The sequence below is a fragment of the Oncorhynchus mykiss genome, chromosome 9 (genome assembly GCF_057628025.1).
Source record: "Oncorhynchus mykiss isolate SJ-2025 chromosome 9, ASM5762802v1, whole genome shotgun sequence".
NCBI classification, from domain to species: Eukaryota; Metazoa; Chordata; class Actinopteri; order Salmoniformes; family Salmonidae; genus Oncorhynchus; species Oncorhynchus mykiss.
In genome coordinates this window covers 46857729-46874262 of record NC_143030.1, presented here as the reverse complement: position 1 = coordinate 46874262, position 16534 = coordinate 46857729, and the positions used below count along the sequence as shown (strand labels likewise).

The 16534-nt window shown below is 42.9% G+C and overlaps 2 protein-coding genes across 2 annotated transcripts; both read right to left on the bottom strand.

The window, feature by feature from the left end:
• Positions 1–435: 435 nt before the first annotated feature.
• On the bottom strand, positions 436–2699 carry gig2o (grass carp reovirus (GCRV)-induced gene 2o). The gene is made up of 2 exons (XM_021615731.3): positions 1359–2699; positions 436–1217 (listed from the first exon to the last, which is right to left on the bottom strand). The coding sequence occupies exons 1-2, from the start codon at positions 1401–1403 to the stop codon at positions 570–572; spliced, it is 693 nt and encodes a 230-aa protein (XP_021471406.1). The 5' UTR covers positions 1404–2699; the 3' UTR covers positions 436–569.
• On the bottom strand, positions 436–4647 carry LOC110532114 (mitochondrial import inner membrane translocase subunit Tim8 B). Its single transcript, XM_036988031.2, has 3 exons — positions 4449–4647; positions 3450–3648; positions 436–1217 (listed from the first exon to the last, which is right to left on the bottom strand). Exons 1-2 carry the CDS (start codon positions 4551–4553, stop codon positions 3478–3480), a joined length of 276 nt encoding a protein of 91 aa, XP_036843926.1. The 5' UTR covers positions 4554–4647; the 3' UTR covers positions 436–1217; positions 3450–3477.
• Positions 4648–16534: the final 11887 nt, after the last annotated feature.

The following is a 16534-nucleotide window of genomic DNA, read 5'->3' as shown; positions in this document are numbered from 1 at the left end:
GAGAAGCTTGACAAGTGTCTGAACACACGCTTGTCCATTGACTGATACCGCGTTCACGTGCTTATCGGAACTAGGAAACTCTGAAATGTCAGACTCGCTAACTGATTAGTTTTGCCCAGTTCAACGAGTCGGAAATTAGTTTCCTAGTTCTGACTAGCACGTGAAGTCGGCACGAGAAACAGCTGTATCCGTCAAATATTACACATTTTCCTCGTTTGATATTATTGCAGCCTATTAGGAAACAAAGTAGCCTAGGCTGGCTTCTGTATGGTCCATTTAAAAATAAAAAAAAGCATCGGCTACCGTATATCACATGCAAAATAATAGGCTACAACAAAAACGTCCAATGTAAATTCTTAATTTGACATAATGTCAAGTTGTTTTCCCATGTCGCCCTATATATTGCTTAATTTGTCTAATCAATGGATTCTCAAATACAATTGAACCTTTATTTAACCAGGCAAGTCCGTTAACAAATTCGATCCCAATACAATTGGGTTGCAATGATTACACAAAATACATTAAAACATGACATCAAGCAAAGTAGGACTAGTTGTTTGTGCAAGTAGTTACTTGTTGCACACATGCTTCTTCTGAAAGGGGCAAATCTGTTTGGTGCATGTCCAACAGCTTTGGATAGGGTGAGACCCAGTGTTTGAGGTATTCTGGTGGCACTGGCTGCACCCGTCTTTTGCGCCATGGTTATTCATGCCGCGTATTTGCTTTCGGAGGTCCCAGCGCGTTTTATCGTCCAGACAGCAGGCCACATCCACCACCACAATCCGGGCGGGATCCCAGACGCAATCCTCTTCACGGCCAGATTTAATAGCGGTAAAGCCACAGTTTGGTGGCACCCAGCAACTGTCGTAACCATTCTGGTGCCATGACTTCTGAAGCGGATGGTTATCAATGTCGATCTTCTTCACCTTGCCAACCCGCACCTTTAACTTCAACACTACCGCTTCCTTCTTGTCAGCATTCAGCGGGTAACACTTTGCTTTGTCGATATTACGGCTCACGTAGACCCCCGATCCCAACATTCCATCCCTGGAGCGTTGGAACCCACTGGTGATAATATGCTGGACATACTTGAGAAACGTGCCATGGTACATGGTGTAAACTTTCTCGTCTTTTGGCTTCTCGCCTGCATGGAGATTCTTCTCCTCAATTGCAGTCCAGCCAGAAAAAGTGATCTCTTCTAGTTCCATAGTCGGTATCTGTGGAAGTTATATTTATTTAGTCCAAGACAAAAGGTAGCCTTATGGAGGGCCAAACATATCACGTAATCATATCCTAATAAAATACCCAATTGACAATGCCAAGTACACAGTCAAATACATTCTAAACGCTATACGAACCTGTTGAAAGTAGTCAAATATAAAGTCGAGGCTTTTGCAACGCATAGGATCACTTTACTTTCACTTTTGATTCTCTAGTATGTCGTTATACAAACCCTTCTTTTATTTTCCATTCAAGTTCTTAAAGTGACACACACCCTTCGGCATGTCATGCACGTAGCCAGCCAATAAAGCCTATTTATTCTTCAATAAACTATGTAATCGTTCCAACAACAAAAACTTTCAATTATCATAAGCTAGTCAAATGTATTCCACAATACATGCACAACTGCTGCCTTCTGTCCTTTTAAATCCCCACGAATAAAGGGCCTACTCAACCATGTTCTTACTCAGTTTTAATTTCATTCCTACCCGTCATCACCCTTTAGATTGTAGGGTGAAGAAGTACATGTTGACCATTCCCTAGTTTTCTTTCTCATCTCATGGGCGCACTCATTTTGCACCCCCGTGGACTCCAAACTGCGTAAGCGTTACATGACCTACAGCATGGTCAAGCAAGTTAATGTTTCTGACATTTTGGGACAACTAATGATTTAGAACCACGGAGAGTTACTGCAAGTAGCAAAGAAAACAGGAGCTGCCTCCACTATTCCAGCACCATTTCAACATCATCAAATCACCTATGCTTAGTCTAACACAGTGACAACTAAAAGATAACAAAAACAATTTAGGCCAACCAACTTAAGCTAAATACGTGTCTTTCTATGGTTCTGATGTGTGTCTGTGTGTGTGCATTCATGCAAGTAGAAAAAAACATGTTGACTCACCCTACTTGTAGAGAAACGTCAATACCACTATCCTTTCGTTCATGTTGACAAAACAGTCTATGATTCTGTCATACAGTACACTTTTTTTGTTGTCCTATGCTACCTGGCTAAAATTCTTGCTCGATAGCCTAACTTCCTTTCATGGGCAACGTTAGCCAGTTAACATTAGCCTTCTACATTTGGCTAAATATTGAACTTCCATCCACTCAGGCCGGGGGTACAATGTATGAATTTATGGTGGGATCAGAATCGCCGTTATAGTCACTGGCCAGTACGGAGAATGAAGTAAAACCACTAATGCCTATCGCCAATCATGGCTAATTTAGGAAAGGGATCATTTTAGCTAGCGAGCCACCAGAAGACAACACAACGAGATGCAACAATTCAAGTTGTTTTAGTCAATGACATATTTGATGTCAATTTGATGTGTTTGGAGTGAAGCCAAATCCAATCTGGCTTCCCTTTACATTTTTCTTTTTGGTGCACCAGGACCATTCACAGTTGGGTTCACTCAGTTTAGCTCAACACTGATTGGCTATTATTTTATATATATATTTTTTAATCAATGGAAGCCAAACGCTCGCTGGCTTTTCTTGTATTCAATGCTACGGGTGGCCACAATGTCATACTATTTTTGAACAGACAGCATCAGATAGATGGCCTACACATACAGAGAGAGACAGAAGGGCTCTGCTTCAGACATCAAGTGCTTACTCCACTCACCCAGGCCACAGCCAGGGGACTGGGCAATGCAAAATGAGCTCACCCTATAAATTCACAGAGAGATGTTGCCTTAAAATAAAGAATTTCCCATCTGGCTCATTGCTCTTCAGGCTATTCCTTTTATTGAAATGTTCAAAGCAGAGCAATGAATACCATTAAAGATCCCACATTAGAACTCCATAACATGATGCACAGTCAAAAGGCCTGCATCATTACAGATAACAATTTTTATCCAACAGCAACATGTTTATGTGCAATGTGTTGACCTACGTGTTAAAAAGGTATCTATGTCCTCATCTATTTGTTTTTTACATGTCTGATGTATTTATGTTGCCTGTTTTGTGTATGATGTGTCCATGTTCACCTGCCTAGGGACTACAGATGGAAAGTAGCTATTAGCTAAATCTGGTGCGACATCATTTCTCAGTGCTATGAGACTTATGTTTTTGTTGTGCATTGTCCCTGCCAAATAAACGTAATAAAAATAAAAATGGATCAGCATAGTCATTGAACAAGATGATAATCGTTGCACAGGTCCTTTGATCTTGTCCCTGAAGTGTTGAGTCTGGCTCAGTGACTGAATGAATGAATCAATGCATACCCCTTCTCTTCCTCTTCTCCCTGCTAAGTCAATGCATGCCCCCTTTCTGCGCCATATGAGTAAAGCGGTTTGTGATGGTGAGGGTGGCGTCAATGAAGCGCTCCACACAGCTAGCCAGGCACGTGTCGGTCCGGGAGTCCAGCTTGCTGCTCGGCTTATCCATGCATTTGTCCCAGCACACGTCGGTGAAGGTGTGCACCTACAAGAAAGAAGAAACCGCCATAAACACAACACAAGATAAGTCTAATGTATTTAAAAGGATTACACAATAGCTCACCTGCAAATAGTTATCTTTGATTATACTGTCTAATAGTAAAGGAATACCATATAGCCTTGAGAAAATAACGACATTTAAACATTTCAGTTTCACAAATGGGAATAGACAGGATAGAGGAATACTGAATGATCTGACTTTCAACCACTTTTAAGTCCAGAAAATAATAGGGAAATGTATTTGGGAGTGAACTAGCTAACTATCCCCAGTTTTCAAACCCAGAGGCGCAACATCGCGAGACTTCCGGGAACTCTCGCGAAACAGACAAAACTAACCAGACCAGGGTTTGAGAAGTAAATGAGAAAAGTTTTTAATTTTATTTTTTTTAATCTTCCTTAGTTTTTAATTTTCTCGAAATCTAAGACACAAACTAGATTCTAGCCAATGTCTTAAGTAGTTGAACATGGATGGTATTACTCCAAACTGACATGTTTTCATTTTCGTTTAAAACGACTTTATATCGAAGGAGTGTCTTTGATTTGACGGCCCGCACGTGCGCAGTTTGGCGCGAGACGACCGTTACACCCAATTACGTACCTATTAGTATTATTTATATATTTTTTTGCACAATTTCGTATTCATACGCATCAGTTTAGCTAGCCAACGTCGCCTAACAACTGTGATCGGGGATTTATTGGAAAAGCAGTTTTAGCCTATCTTCATACTGTAGTGTCTTTGCTATCACTTTAAGATAGCTAGCTAGCTTAGTAGTTACATTTAGCTACCTGTGCTTCAAACTGAGCTTTCTGTTGCTCGACTGCTATCATCATCTGAAGTTCCGAGGCCTCAGCATTTTCAGACGCACTGGCAGAGGACTGGTCAAAAGCCATATTATCGATCAAGATATTATGAAAAAATGTAACGTGCAAGAGTCCAACAGAAAGCACTACTACTCTGCTGTTCAATCTATACCGGAAAAGTCGATCTGACGTCACCTTCTTGTTCTTCTGCTTATTCTTCTTCTATGCGGTTTAACGGCGGTTGGCACCGATTCCACATGACCCAACTCTTTTTTCACCCACCGTGAAACCACAAATGGATCAGCCAAAAGGCAAGAATCCACTTTTTCCATAAACTTCACTCCTACTGTCACAGACTCTTCATCCTGATCCTCATTGCATACATCGGTCTCTGATTACTTTACCGGAACTACCACCTCCGATACTTCACCCTCATTCACTTCAATTTCTCCTTCTGTCTTCTCCCTCTGCTTACACTTTCTACCATTCTCCTTTAACAAACCCTCTCCCTTTTTCCCACCATTTTTATCTGACTCAAGCTCATCCTCTTCATCCCTCACTCGCTTAGACCTCTTCTCCCTCTCTTTTCCCTCCATTCCTCCTCCATTTGTCTCGGCATTGCTTTCCACATGCAAATAATTAACACAACGCATTTTTTATTTATTCATTTTTATTTCACCTCCAGGTATGGAGTTTGGGAACAAGTTCTAATTTACAGCTGCGACCCAGCCAAGATAAAGCAAAGCAGTGCGACAAAAACAACAACACAAAGTTACACATGGGAAAAACAAAGTACAGTCAATAACACAATAGAACATTTGTATACAGTGTGAAGTAAGGAGGTAAGACAATAAATAGGCCATAGTGGCGAAGTAATTACAATTTAGCAATTCACACTTGAGTGATAGATGTGCAGATGAGGATGTGCAAGTATAAATACTAGTATACATTCTGGTGTGCAACAGAGCAGAAAAAACAAAAAACAAATATGGGGTGAGGTAGGTAGCTATTTACAGATGGGGCCTGTACAGCTGCAGCAATCTAAGCTGCTCTGACAGACGATGCTTGAAGTTAGTGAGGGAGATATAAGTCTCCAACTTCAGTGATTTTTGCAAATCGTTCCAGTCATTGGCAGCAGAGAACTGTAAGGAAAGGCGGCCAAAGGAGGTGTTGGCTTTGGGGATGACCAGTGAAGTATACCTGCTGGAGCGCGTGCTACGAGTGGGTGTTGCTATGGTGACCAGTGAGCTGAGATAAGGCGGAGCTTTACCTAGCAAAGACTTATAGATGACCTGAAGCCAGTGGGTTTGACGACGAATATGTAGCGAGGACCAGCCAACGAAAGTATACAGGTCTCAGTTGTCGGTAGTATATGGGTCTTTGGTGACAAAACGGATGGCACTGTGATAGACTGCATCCAATTTGCTGAGTAGAGTGTTGGAGGCTATTTTGTAAATGACATCGCCGGATCGGCAGGATAGTCAGTTTTACGAGGGTATGTTTGGCAGCATGAGTGAAGGAGGCTTTGTTGCGAAATAGGAAGCTGATTCTAGATTTAACTTTGGATTGGAGATGCTTAATGTGAGTCTGGAAGGAGAGTTGTAACCAGACACCTAGGTATTTATAGTTGTCCACATATTCTAGGTCAGAACCTCCCGGAGTAGTGATGCCAGGCGGGCGGGCAGCCAGGCGGGCGGGCGGGTGCGGGCAGCGATCAGTTGAAGAGCATGCATTTTGTTTTACTAGCGTTTAAGAGCAGTTGTAGGCCACGGAAGGAGTATTGTATTGCATTGAAGCTGGTTTGGAGGTTTGTTAACACAGTGTCCAACGAAGGGCCAGATGTATACAGAATGGTGTCGTCTGCATAGAGGTGGATCAGAGAATCACCAGCAGCAAGAGCGACATCATTAATATATATAGAGAAAAGAGTACCCCATACAGGCGCCAGCTTCCCGTCGTCCCAAGACTCTCCTCAGCCGCACCTCTGACATCACTTGCTTCCATTTTATTTATTTACACATTTACCATGATGCATTCAATACATATTACATTTTATAATATCATAATGTGCCTTTCATAGTCTTAGTTCCTCAAATGCTGAAAAAAGAAGAAGTTTACAGCACAGTAGATGGCAGCAGAGATCTTCATAAAGAAGACACGAGCTGATGGGTGCGTTCCAGACCAAATAAACAAAGAAGTATACAAAGTCTACAACTGCGCAGGCCTGTGAACCTCCACCAACTGTAAAGGCCAGTTTATACTTCGCCTAACGACATGTCTGTAGACCATTAGAATGTGACAAGTATCGCTGGTCAAAACAACATGTAATTTATACTCCGGTGGAATGTCTGTAGACCGTGACTCAACTGTCAGACATGAAAAAAGTTTGAGACGAAGTCTCTGGGACTGTCTGGATGTCACGACCTCCGCCGAAGTCAGCTCCTCTCCTTGTTCGGGCGGCGTTCGACGATCGACGTCACCAGCGTTCTAGCCATCGCAGCTCCATTTCTCATATGTCCATTTGTTTTGCCTGGTTCCATACACACCTGGTTTTCATACCATAATCACACTGCATGTCCTCTGTTCCCCTCCATGTCATTGTGTGTAATTGTTTCGTGTTAAGTGGTTATCGTTAAGCGCCAGTCTGGGTTTTCATGTTTCCGTGTTTTTTTTTGCACACGGTTTGTTTATTTTGTATTACAGTGTCTTGTATTGAACATTTATCGCGCCTTACACCTTTTGCCCTGTGGGCTGGAGGTTTCAAGAAGCTGTGTTCTCTACTGTCATAATAAAGTGTGCGCTTGTTCAATACTCCCTGCTCTCCTGCACCTGACTTCTCCACCAGCGGCGCACAGCCCTGACACTGGGACTGTCCATTGTAGTGGTTACCAGACTTCCACAGCAGCCGACCAAATCCTCCGGCTACATGCAGGAGTTATACAATTATTGTATATAATGAATTACTTTGGCAGTAAGCTATTTTATGTAAGCTCTCCATGTAACTTATGTTGTTGTGGGTTTATTTTCCTTTAATAATGAATAAAAAAGTAGCTGAAGTTAAGATGTTGTCAGCTATACTCTGGTCGTTATTTGAACTGGCTAGCCAGCTAGTAGCAACGGACCAAAACATTGTTGCTTTTAGTTGCCTGGCTTGCTAGGTGGAAATTTACTGAATTCATTTTTAAATGGATGGGTTGGTTTATTGGTGTTAAAATAGACAAGGTATGCTCTTTGTAGCACCGGGCTGCTGATGTAATGCAGAGGCTGTCCTTTTGTGTTGATACTTTTTTTAAACGACAATATGTTTATGATGTCACAACAACAATTGTTTACAGACATTTTGATAGATGGACTGTAAACCAGCCTTTAAGCGCGCGCAAATTGGAAAGTTATTCCTCTTTGTGCATTTCTCTCTCTTTGCGTATTCTGACCTTGAATTTAAGCATGAGAATAGCATGCTATTCGCGCGCTATTCGTTCGGGGTGAAAATCTAAGAAATAAATGAAGGTGTGGCAGAGGTGTCAACAGATAAACCCTATTTCTTACCTTGACTTAATTCCCCCATAATTACACCACATTTACGCGTCATTGTCGAGGTCCAAGTACCGGTTCCAAATGGTAAAGCATTTACTTTCTTTTTCCCGATAAAAATAACAGCATTTTTCATGCTGCACTGTAATTTATAAATGGATACAAGCTGTTGATACAAGCTCTCCGTTAGGAGAAAGGTATTGTAAATACACAATTGTTTTACATGATTTTTCCTTATGATCTCTGGAAACGAATGTGAAACCAGCCATATTGGAGCATACTGAAAATCATATCAACATGACATCTATTGCGGCCCCCTTTCCACTGTGAAATAGGGGCTATAAATAGCTGTGCCGTTATTCAGAATTTTAATTGTGTGCCCTCATAAGGAGAAATTTGGACGCCCAAGTTATAGGCTTCAGTAGGGCTGAACCTTCCGAGTTGATGTATGCGCTTTAGAATGTTTAATTATAGCCTATGCCCGGGCTTTTCTCATTTTAATTTTACAATTATCATGTTAAATATTAGCCGCTATCGGGAGCCACGGTCAGTAATACCCACATACATTTATTACTGTCACTTTAGTGTTAGTCTTCTTGAATTTTTTGCTAACATTTGGCATTATTCCATTCTGTTAACATTTATTTCCTCTGTCACGTCCGTGTACGTTGTTCCTGAGGGTCACGAGCATTAGTGGATCATATTTGGCTAACGTTATGCAATAATTTCTGACATCTAGCCTATTTGAACCATTATGGAACTCAGACAACACATAGCAGGTTAAACCTGGAGCCCGGCACACGGTTCACGACGACTGGACCGTTGTCATACAGTTCCATGATTAGTGAGAATTGGGGTAGATTTATAGGACTATTGTTTAACCCCTATTATACACTATTTTCCACCTTTCAATATTTCATGTATTGAACTTGAATAGGATGAACCAACAACTGTATTTCAGGATGAACCAACCACTGTATTTTTTGTTCATCCTTTAATTAAAAAAAACGCACAAAATGTGCTTAAAGACTCTCCAAACATGTTTTTATTATTTTTATTATTCATACAACATACTTTACCAACCTTAACATGTGCCTAAATAATCTACAAGATCAGAGATCATTTTTTTTATCTACCAGTTGGTGCTGAAACAGAGACAAAGATGCATCAATGGCATTCTTTCATTGATTCCTATTTTTTGAACCCTTTCCCGTGTATTCTAGTCTGTTGCCAAAATTCTAATTAAAGGTACTCTGTATTTAAAGGGATGACTTAAGATAGATGTACTGAAAACCAGTGGGGGCTGGTGGGAGGAGCTATCGGAGGATGGACTCATTTTAATGGCTGGAATGGAATACATTGAAAGGAGTCAAACGTGGTTTCCATATGTTTGATGTGTTTAATACCATTCCATTCCAGCCATTACAAATCTAATTTTCTTTGTCACATATACATGCTCAGCAATGTTAATGCGAGTGTAGCGAAATGCTTGTGCTTCTAGTTCCGACAATGCAGTAATAACCAACGAGTAATCTAACCTAACAATTTCACAACAACTCCCTTATACACACAAGTGTGAAGGGATGAAGAATATGTACATAAAAATATATGAATGAGTGATGGTAGAGAACGGCATAGGCAAGATGCAGTAGATGGTATCGAGTACAGTATATACATATGAGATGAGTAATGTAGGGTATGTAAACATTATTTTAAGTGGCATTGTTTAAAGTGGCTTGTGATACATTTTTTACATCAATTTGTCCATTATTAAAGTGGCTAGAGTTGAGTCAGTATGTTGGCAGCAGCAGTGGTGGCTGTTTAACAGTCTGATGGCCTTGAGATAGAAGCTGTTTTTCAGTCTCTTGGTCCCTGCTTTGATGCACCTGTACTGACCTCGCCTTCTGGGTGATAGCGGGGTGAACAGGCAGTGGCTCGGGTGGTTGTTGTCCTTGATGATCTTTATGGCCTTCCCTTGACATCGGGTGGTGTAGGTGTCCTGGAGGGCAGGTCGTTTGCCCCCGGTGATGTGTTGTGCAGACCTCACTACTAGAGGTCGACCGATTATGATTTTTCAACGCCGATACCGATACTGATTATTGGAGGACCAAAAAAGCTGATACCGATTAAATCGCCCGATTTTTTAAAATGTATTTGTAATAATGACAATTACAACAATACTGAATGAACACTTATTTTAACTTAATATAATACATCAATAAAAACCTATTTAGCCTCAAATAAATAATGAAACATATTCAATTTGGCTTAAATAATGCAAAAACAAAGGGTTGGAGAAGTAAAAGTGCAATATGTGCCATGTAAAAAAGCTAATGTTTGAGTTCCTTGCTCAGAACATGAGAACATATGAAAGTTGGTGATGAGACTTCAATATTCCAAGGTAAGAGGTTTTAGGTTGTAGTTAATATAGTATTTATAGGACTATTTCTCTCTATACCATTTGTATTTCATATACCTTTGACTATTGAATGTTCTTATAGGCACTATAGTATTGCCAGTGTAACAGTGTAACTCTCCTCGCCCCTACCTGGGCTCGAACCAGGAACACATCGACAACAGCCACACTCGAAGCAGCGTTACCCATCGCTCTACAAAAGCTGCGGCCCTTTCAGAGCAAGGGGAATAACTACTCCAAGTCTCAGAGCGAGTGACGTTTGAAACGCTATTAGCGCACACCCAGCTAACTAGCTAGCCATTTCACATCGGTTACACCAGCCATTAGGCTGATAGGCTTGAAGTCATAAACAGCGCTGTGCTTGCGAAGAGCTGCTGGCAAAATGCACAAAAGTGCTGTTTGAATGAATGCTTACGAGCCTGCTGCTGCCTACCATCTCTCAGTCAGACTGCTCTATCAAATCATAGACTTAATTATAACATAATAACACAAAGAAATACGAGAAATAAGAATGTGTTCTTAACTGACTTGCCTAGTTAAATAAAAGGTATCATTTTTATTTTCCATTTTAAAAAAAATCATTAAATCGGCGCTCAAAAATACCGATTTCCGATTGTTATGAAAACTTGAAATCGGCCCCAATTAAAACGGCCATTCCGATTAATTGGTCGACCTCTACTCACTACCCTCTGGAGAGCGTTACGGTTGTGGGCGGAGCAGTTGCCGTACCAGGCGGTGATAGAGCCCGACAGGATGCTCTCGATTGTGTATCTGTAAAAGTTTGTGAGTTTTTTTGGTGACAAGCCAAATTTCTTCAGCCTCCTGAGGTTGAAGAGGCGCTGCTGCGCCTTCTTCACCACGCTGTCTGTGTGGGTGGATCAATTCAGTTTGTCGGTGATGTGTACGCCGAGGAACTTAAAACTTACTACCCTCTCCACTACTGTCCCGTCGATGTGGATAGGGGGGTGCTCCCACTGTTGTTTCCGGAAGTCCACAATCATCTCCTTTGTTTTGTTGACGTTGAGTGTAAGGTTATTTTCCTGACACCACACTCCGAGGGCCCTCACCTCCTCCCTGTAGCCCGTCTCGTCGTTGCTGGTAATCAAGCCTACCACTGTAGTGTCGTCTGCAAACTTGATGATTGAGTTGGAGGCGTGCATGGCCAAGCAGTCGTGGGTGAACAGGGAGTACAGGAGAGGGCTCAGAACGCACCCTTGTGGGGCCTCAGTGTTGAGGATCAGCGGGGTGGAGATGTTGTTACCTACCCTCACCACCTGGGGGTGGCCCGTCAGGAAGTCCAATACCCAGTTGCACAGGGCGGGGTCGAGACCCAGGGTCTCGAGCTTGATGACGAGTTTGGAGGGTACTATGGTGTTAAATGCTGAGCTGTAGTCGATGAACAGCATTCTCACATACTGTAGGTATTCCTCTTGTCCAGATGGGTTAGGGCAGTGTGCAGTGTGGTTGCGATTGCGTCGTCTGTGGACCTATTGGAGCGGTAAGCAAATTGGAGTGGGTTTAGTGTGTCAGGTAGGATGGAGGTGATTTGGTCCTTGACTAGTCTCTCAAAGTACTTCATGATGACGGAAGTGAGTGCTACGGGGCGGTAGTCATTTAGCTCAGTTACCTTAGCTTTCTTGGGAACAGGAACAATGGTGGCCCTCTTGAAGCATGTGGGAACAGCAGACTGGGATAAGGATTGATTGAATATGTCCGTAAACACACCAGCCAGCTGGTCTACGCATGCTCTGAGGACGCGACTGGGTATGCCGTCTGGGCCTGCAGCCTTGCGAGGGTTAACACGTTTAAATGTTTTACGCACGTCGGCTGCAGTGAAGGAGAGTCCGCAGGTTTTGGTAGCGGGCCGTGTCAGTGGCACTGTATTGTCCTCAAAGCGAGCAAAGAAGTTGTTTAGTCTGTCTGGGAGCAAGACATCCTGGTCTGCAACGGGGCTGGTTTTCTTTTTGTAATCCGTGATTGACTGTAGACCCTGCCACATACCTCTTGTGTCTGAGCCGTTGAATTGCGACTCTACTTTGTCTCTATACTGACGCTTAGCTTGTTTGATTGCCTTGCGGAGGGAATAGCTACACTGTTTGTATTCGGTCATGTTTCCGGTCACCTTGCCCTGATTAAAAGCAGTGGTTCGCGCTTTCAGTTTCGTGTGAATGCTGCCATCAATCCACAGTTTCTGGTTTGGGAATGTTTTAATAGTTGCTGTGGGTACGACATCGCCGATGCATTTGCTAATAAACTCGCTCACTGAATCAGCGTATTCGTCAATGTTGTTGTTTGACGCAATGTGGAACACATCCCAGTCCACGTGATCGAAGCAATCTTGAAGCGTGGAATCAGATTGGTCGAACCAGCGTTGAACAGACCTGAGCGCGGGAGCTTCCTGTTTTAGTCTCTGTCTATAGGCAGGGAGCAACAAAATAAAGTTGTGGTCAGCTTTTCCGAAAGGAGGGCGGGGGAGGGCCTTATATGCATCGCGGAAGTTAGAATAACAATGATCCAGGTTTTACCAGCCCTGGTAGCACAATCAATATGCTGATAGAATTTAGGGAGTCTTGTTTTCAGATTAGCCTGGTTAAAATCCCGAGCTACAATGAATGCAGCCTCAGGATATGTGGTTTCCAGTTTACATAGAGTCAAATGAAGTTTGTTCAGGGCCATTGATGTGTCTGCTTGGGGGGGAATATATGCGGCTGTGATTATAATCGAAGAGAATTCTCTTGGTAGATAATGCGGTCAACATTTTATTTATTAAGTCAAGTGAACAGAAGGACTTGAGTTCCTGTATGTTGTTATGATCACACCACGTCTTGTTAATCATAAGGCATACCCCCCCGCCGCTCTTCTTACCAGAAAGATGCTTGTTTCTGCCGGGGCGATGCGTGAAGAAACCAGCTGGCTGTACCGACTCCGATAGCGTGTCTCGAGTGAGCCATGTTTCCGTGAAGCAAAGAACGTTAGTCTCTTATGTCTCTCTGGAATGCTACCCTTGCTCGGATTTAATCTACATTGTTGTCAAGAGACTGGACATTGGTGAGTAGTATGCTCGGGAGCGGTGCGCGATGTGCCCGTCTCCGGAGCCTGACCAGAAGGCCGCTTCGTCTGCCCCTTTTACGACGTCGTTGTTTTGGTTCGCCGGCTGGGATCCGATCCATTGTCCTGGGTGGTGGGCAAAACAGAGGATTCGCTTCGGGAAAGTCGTATTCCTGGTCGTAATGATGGCGAGTTGACGTTGCTCCCGACTGTATGTAATAAAACCTAAGATTACCTGGGGTACCAATGTAAGAAATAACACGTAAAAAAACAAAATACTGCGTAGTTTCCTAGGAGCGCGAAGCGAGGCGGCCATCTCTGTCGGCGTCAGAAGTGCACAATGAAATTCAATGAGCCCGTTGTCTTTTAGCTCCTTCCACCAGCCTCGTCGGCTGGAAACCCTATTGAATGAAAACTCCAAGAGAAAATCTGATGGCCAGCAATTGGGAGTGTTTTCTCAGGTTAAGTTACATTTATTCAGCATTCGCAAGAGAACCATGCCTGCAAAGTCTGTTATGCACCTTCCTTCATAAGGTGAGTGAATACCAACTACTGAGAAGTGCTGTAGGAAAGGCGTGCATAAAAAAGGCATAATTTCCTAAATCGTAATCGCCCTCCGACTGATTAATACTAGGCGATTAAAAAAAAAACATACAGGTTGATTCAAATCAAATCAAATTCTATTAGTCACATGCAACAACAGTTGCAGACCTTACAGTGAAATGCTTACTTACAAGCCCCTAACCAACAATTCAGTTTCATAAAAAGTAAGAATAAGAAATAAAAGGAATAAGTAATTAAAGAGCAGCAGGAAAATAAAAATAGCGAGACTATATACAAGGGGTACCGGTACAGTCAATGTGCGAGGGCACCGGTTAGTTGAGGTAATTGAGGTAATAAAAGAGGGGGTGTGGGGGTGGGGGAATGCAAATAGTCTGGTTAGCCATTTGATAAAATGTTCAGGAATCTTATGGCTTAGGGGTAGAAGATGTTTTGAAGCCTCTTGGACCTAGACTTGGTGCTCCTGTACCGCTTACCATGCGATAGCAGTGAGAACAGTCTATGACTTGGGTGGCTGGAGTCTTTGACAATTTTTAGGGCCTTTTCCCTCTGACACCACCTGGTATAAAGTTCCTTGATGGCAGGAAGCTTGGCCCCAGTGATGTACTGGGCCGTACGCACTACCCTTTGTAGTGCCTTGCAGTCGGAGGCTAAGCAGTTGCCATACCAGGCAGTGATGCAACCCATCAGGATGCTCTCGATGGTACAACTGTAGAACCTTTTGAGGATCTGAGGACCCATGCCAAATCTTTTCAGTCTTTCCACGACTGTCTTGGTGTGCTTGGACAATGTTCGTTTGTTGGTGAGGTGGACACCAAGGAACTTGAAGCTCTTAACCTGCTCCACTACAGCCCCGTCGATGAGAATGGGGGCGTGCTCGGTCCTCCTTTTCCTGTAGCCCACAATCATCTCCTTTGTCTGGATCACGTTGAGGGAGAGGTTGTTGTCCTTGCACCACACAGCCAGGTCTCTGACCTCCTCCCTATAGGCTGTCTTGTTGTTGTCAGTGATCAGGCCTACCACTTTTTTGTTGTCAGCAAAATTAATGATGGTGCTGGAATCGTGCTTGTCCGTGCAGTCATGAGTGAACAGGGAGCACAGGAGGGGACTGAGCACGCACCCTCTGAGGGAACCCTGTGTTGAGGATCAGCGTGGCAAATGTGTTGTTATCTACCCTTACTACCTGGTAGCAGCAAATCAGGAAGTCTAGGATCCAGTTGCAGAGAGAGGTGTTTAGTCCCGGGGGCCTTAGCTTGGTGATGAGCTTTGAGGGCACTATGATGTTGAACGCTGAGCTGTAGTCAATGAAGAGCATTCTCACATAGGTGTTCCTTTTGTCCAGGTGGGAAAGGGCAGTGTGGAGTGCGATTGAGATTGCGTCATCTGGGGATCTGTTGGGGCAGAACAGGCTTTTCACACCATCCACTATTGTTCCAACAAAACCTTTTACTGCAATGCCTAAATCAGGGTCACACACAGTGTTTCTTGGTAGTCTATAAAAAATATACTTTGAAACAAAAGTATACACCTCACACACATGGTTTTGGGCTTTAAAAAAAGAAGACACCTGTAACATGTCTGATATAGAGTTTAAATGTATTACACTTTAAATACATAACAGAAGACTAAAACATAACAAAACTGTTTGACATTCCACTAGGCCATTAGACTATGAGGAAGATTCTTTTTATTTCACCTTTATTTAACCAGGTAGGCTAGTTGAGAACAAGTTCTCATTTACAACTGCGACCTCGCCAAGATAAAGCATAGCAGTGTGAACAGACAACAACACAGAGTTACACATATAGTAAACAATAAACAAGTCAATAACACAGTAGAAAAAAGAAAAACAGAGTCTATATACATTGTGTGCAAAAGGCATGAGGAGGTAGGCGAATAATTACAATTTTGCAGATTAACACTGGAGTGATAAATGATCAGATGGTCATGTGCAGGTAGAGATACTGGTGTGCAAAAGAGCAGAAAAGTAAATAAATAAATAAAAACAGTATGGGGATGAGGTAGGTAAATTGGGTGGGCTATTTACCGATGGACTATGTACAGTTGCAGCGATCGGTTAGCTGCTCAGATAGCAGATGTTTAAAGTTGGTGAGGGAGATAAAAGTCTCCAACTTCAGCGATTTTTGCAATTTGTTCCAGTCACAGGCAGCAGAGAATTGGAAGGAAAGGCGGCCAAATGAGGTGTTGGCTTTAGGGATGATCAGTGAGATACACCTGCTGGAGCGCGTGCTACGGGTGGGTGTTGCCATCGTGACCAGTGAACTGAGATAAGGTGGAGCTTTACCTAGCATGGACTTGTAGATGACCTGGAGCCAGTGGGTCTGGCGACGAATATGTAGCGAGGGCCAGCCGACTAGAGCATACAGGTCGCAGTGGTGGATGGTATAAGGTGCTTTCGTAACAAAACGGATGGCACTGTGATAAACTGCATCCAGTTTGCTGAGTAGAGTATTGGAAGCTATTTTGTAGATGACATCGCCGAAGTCGAGGATCG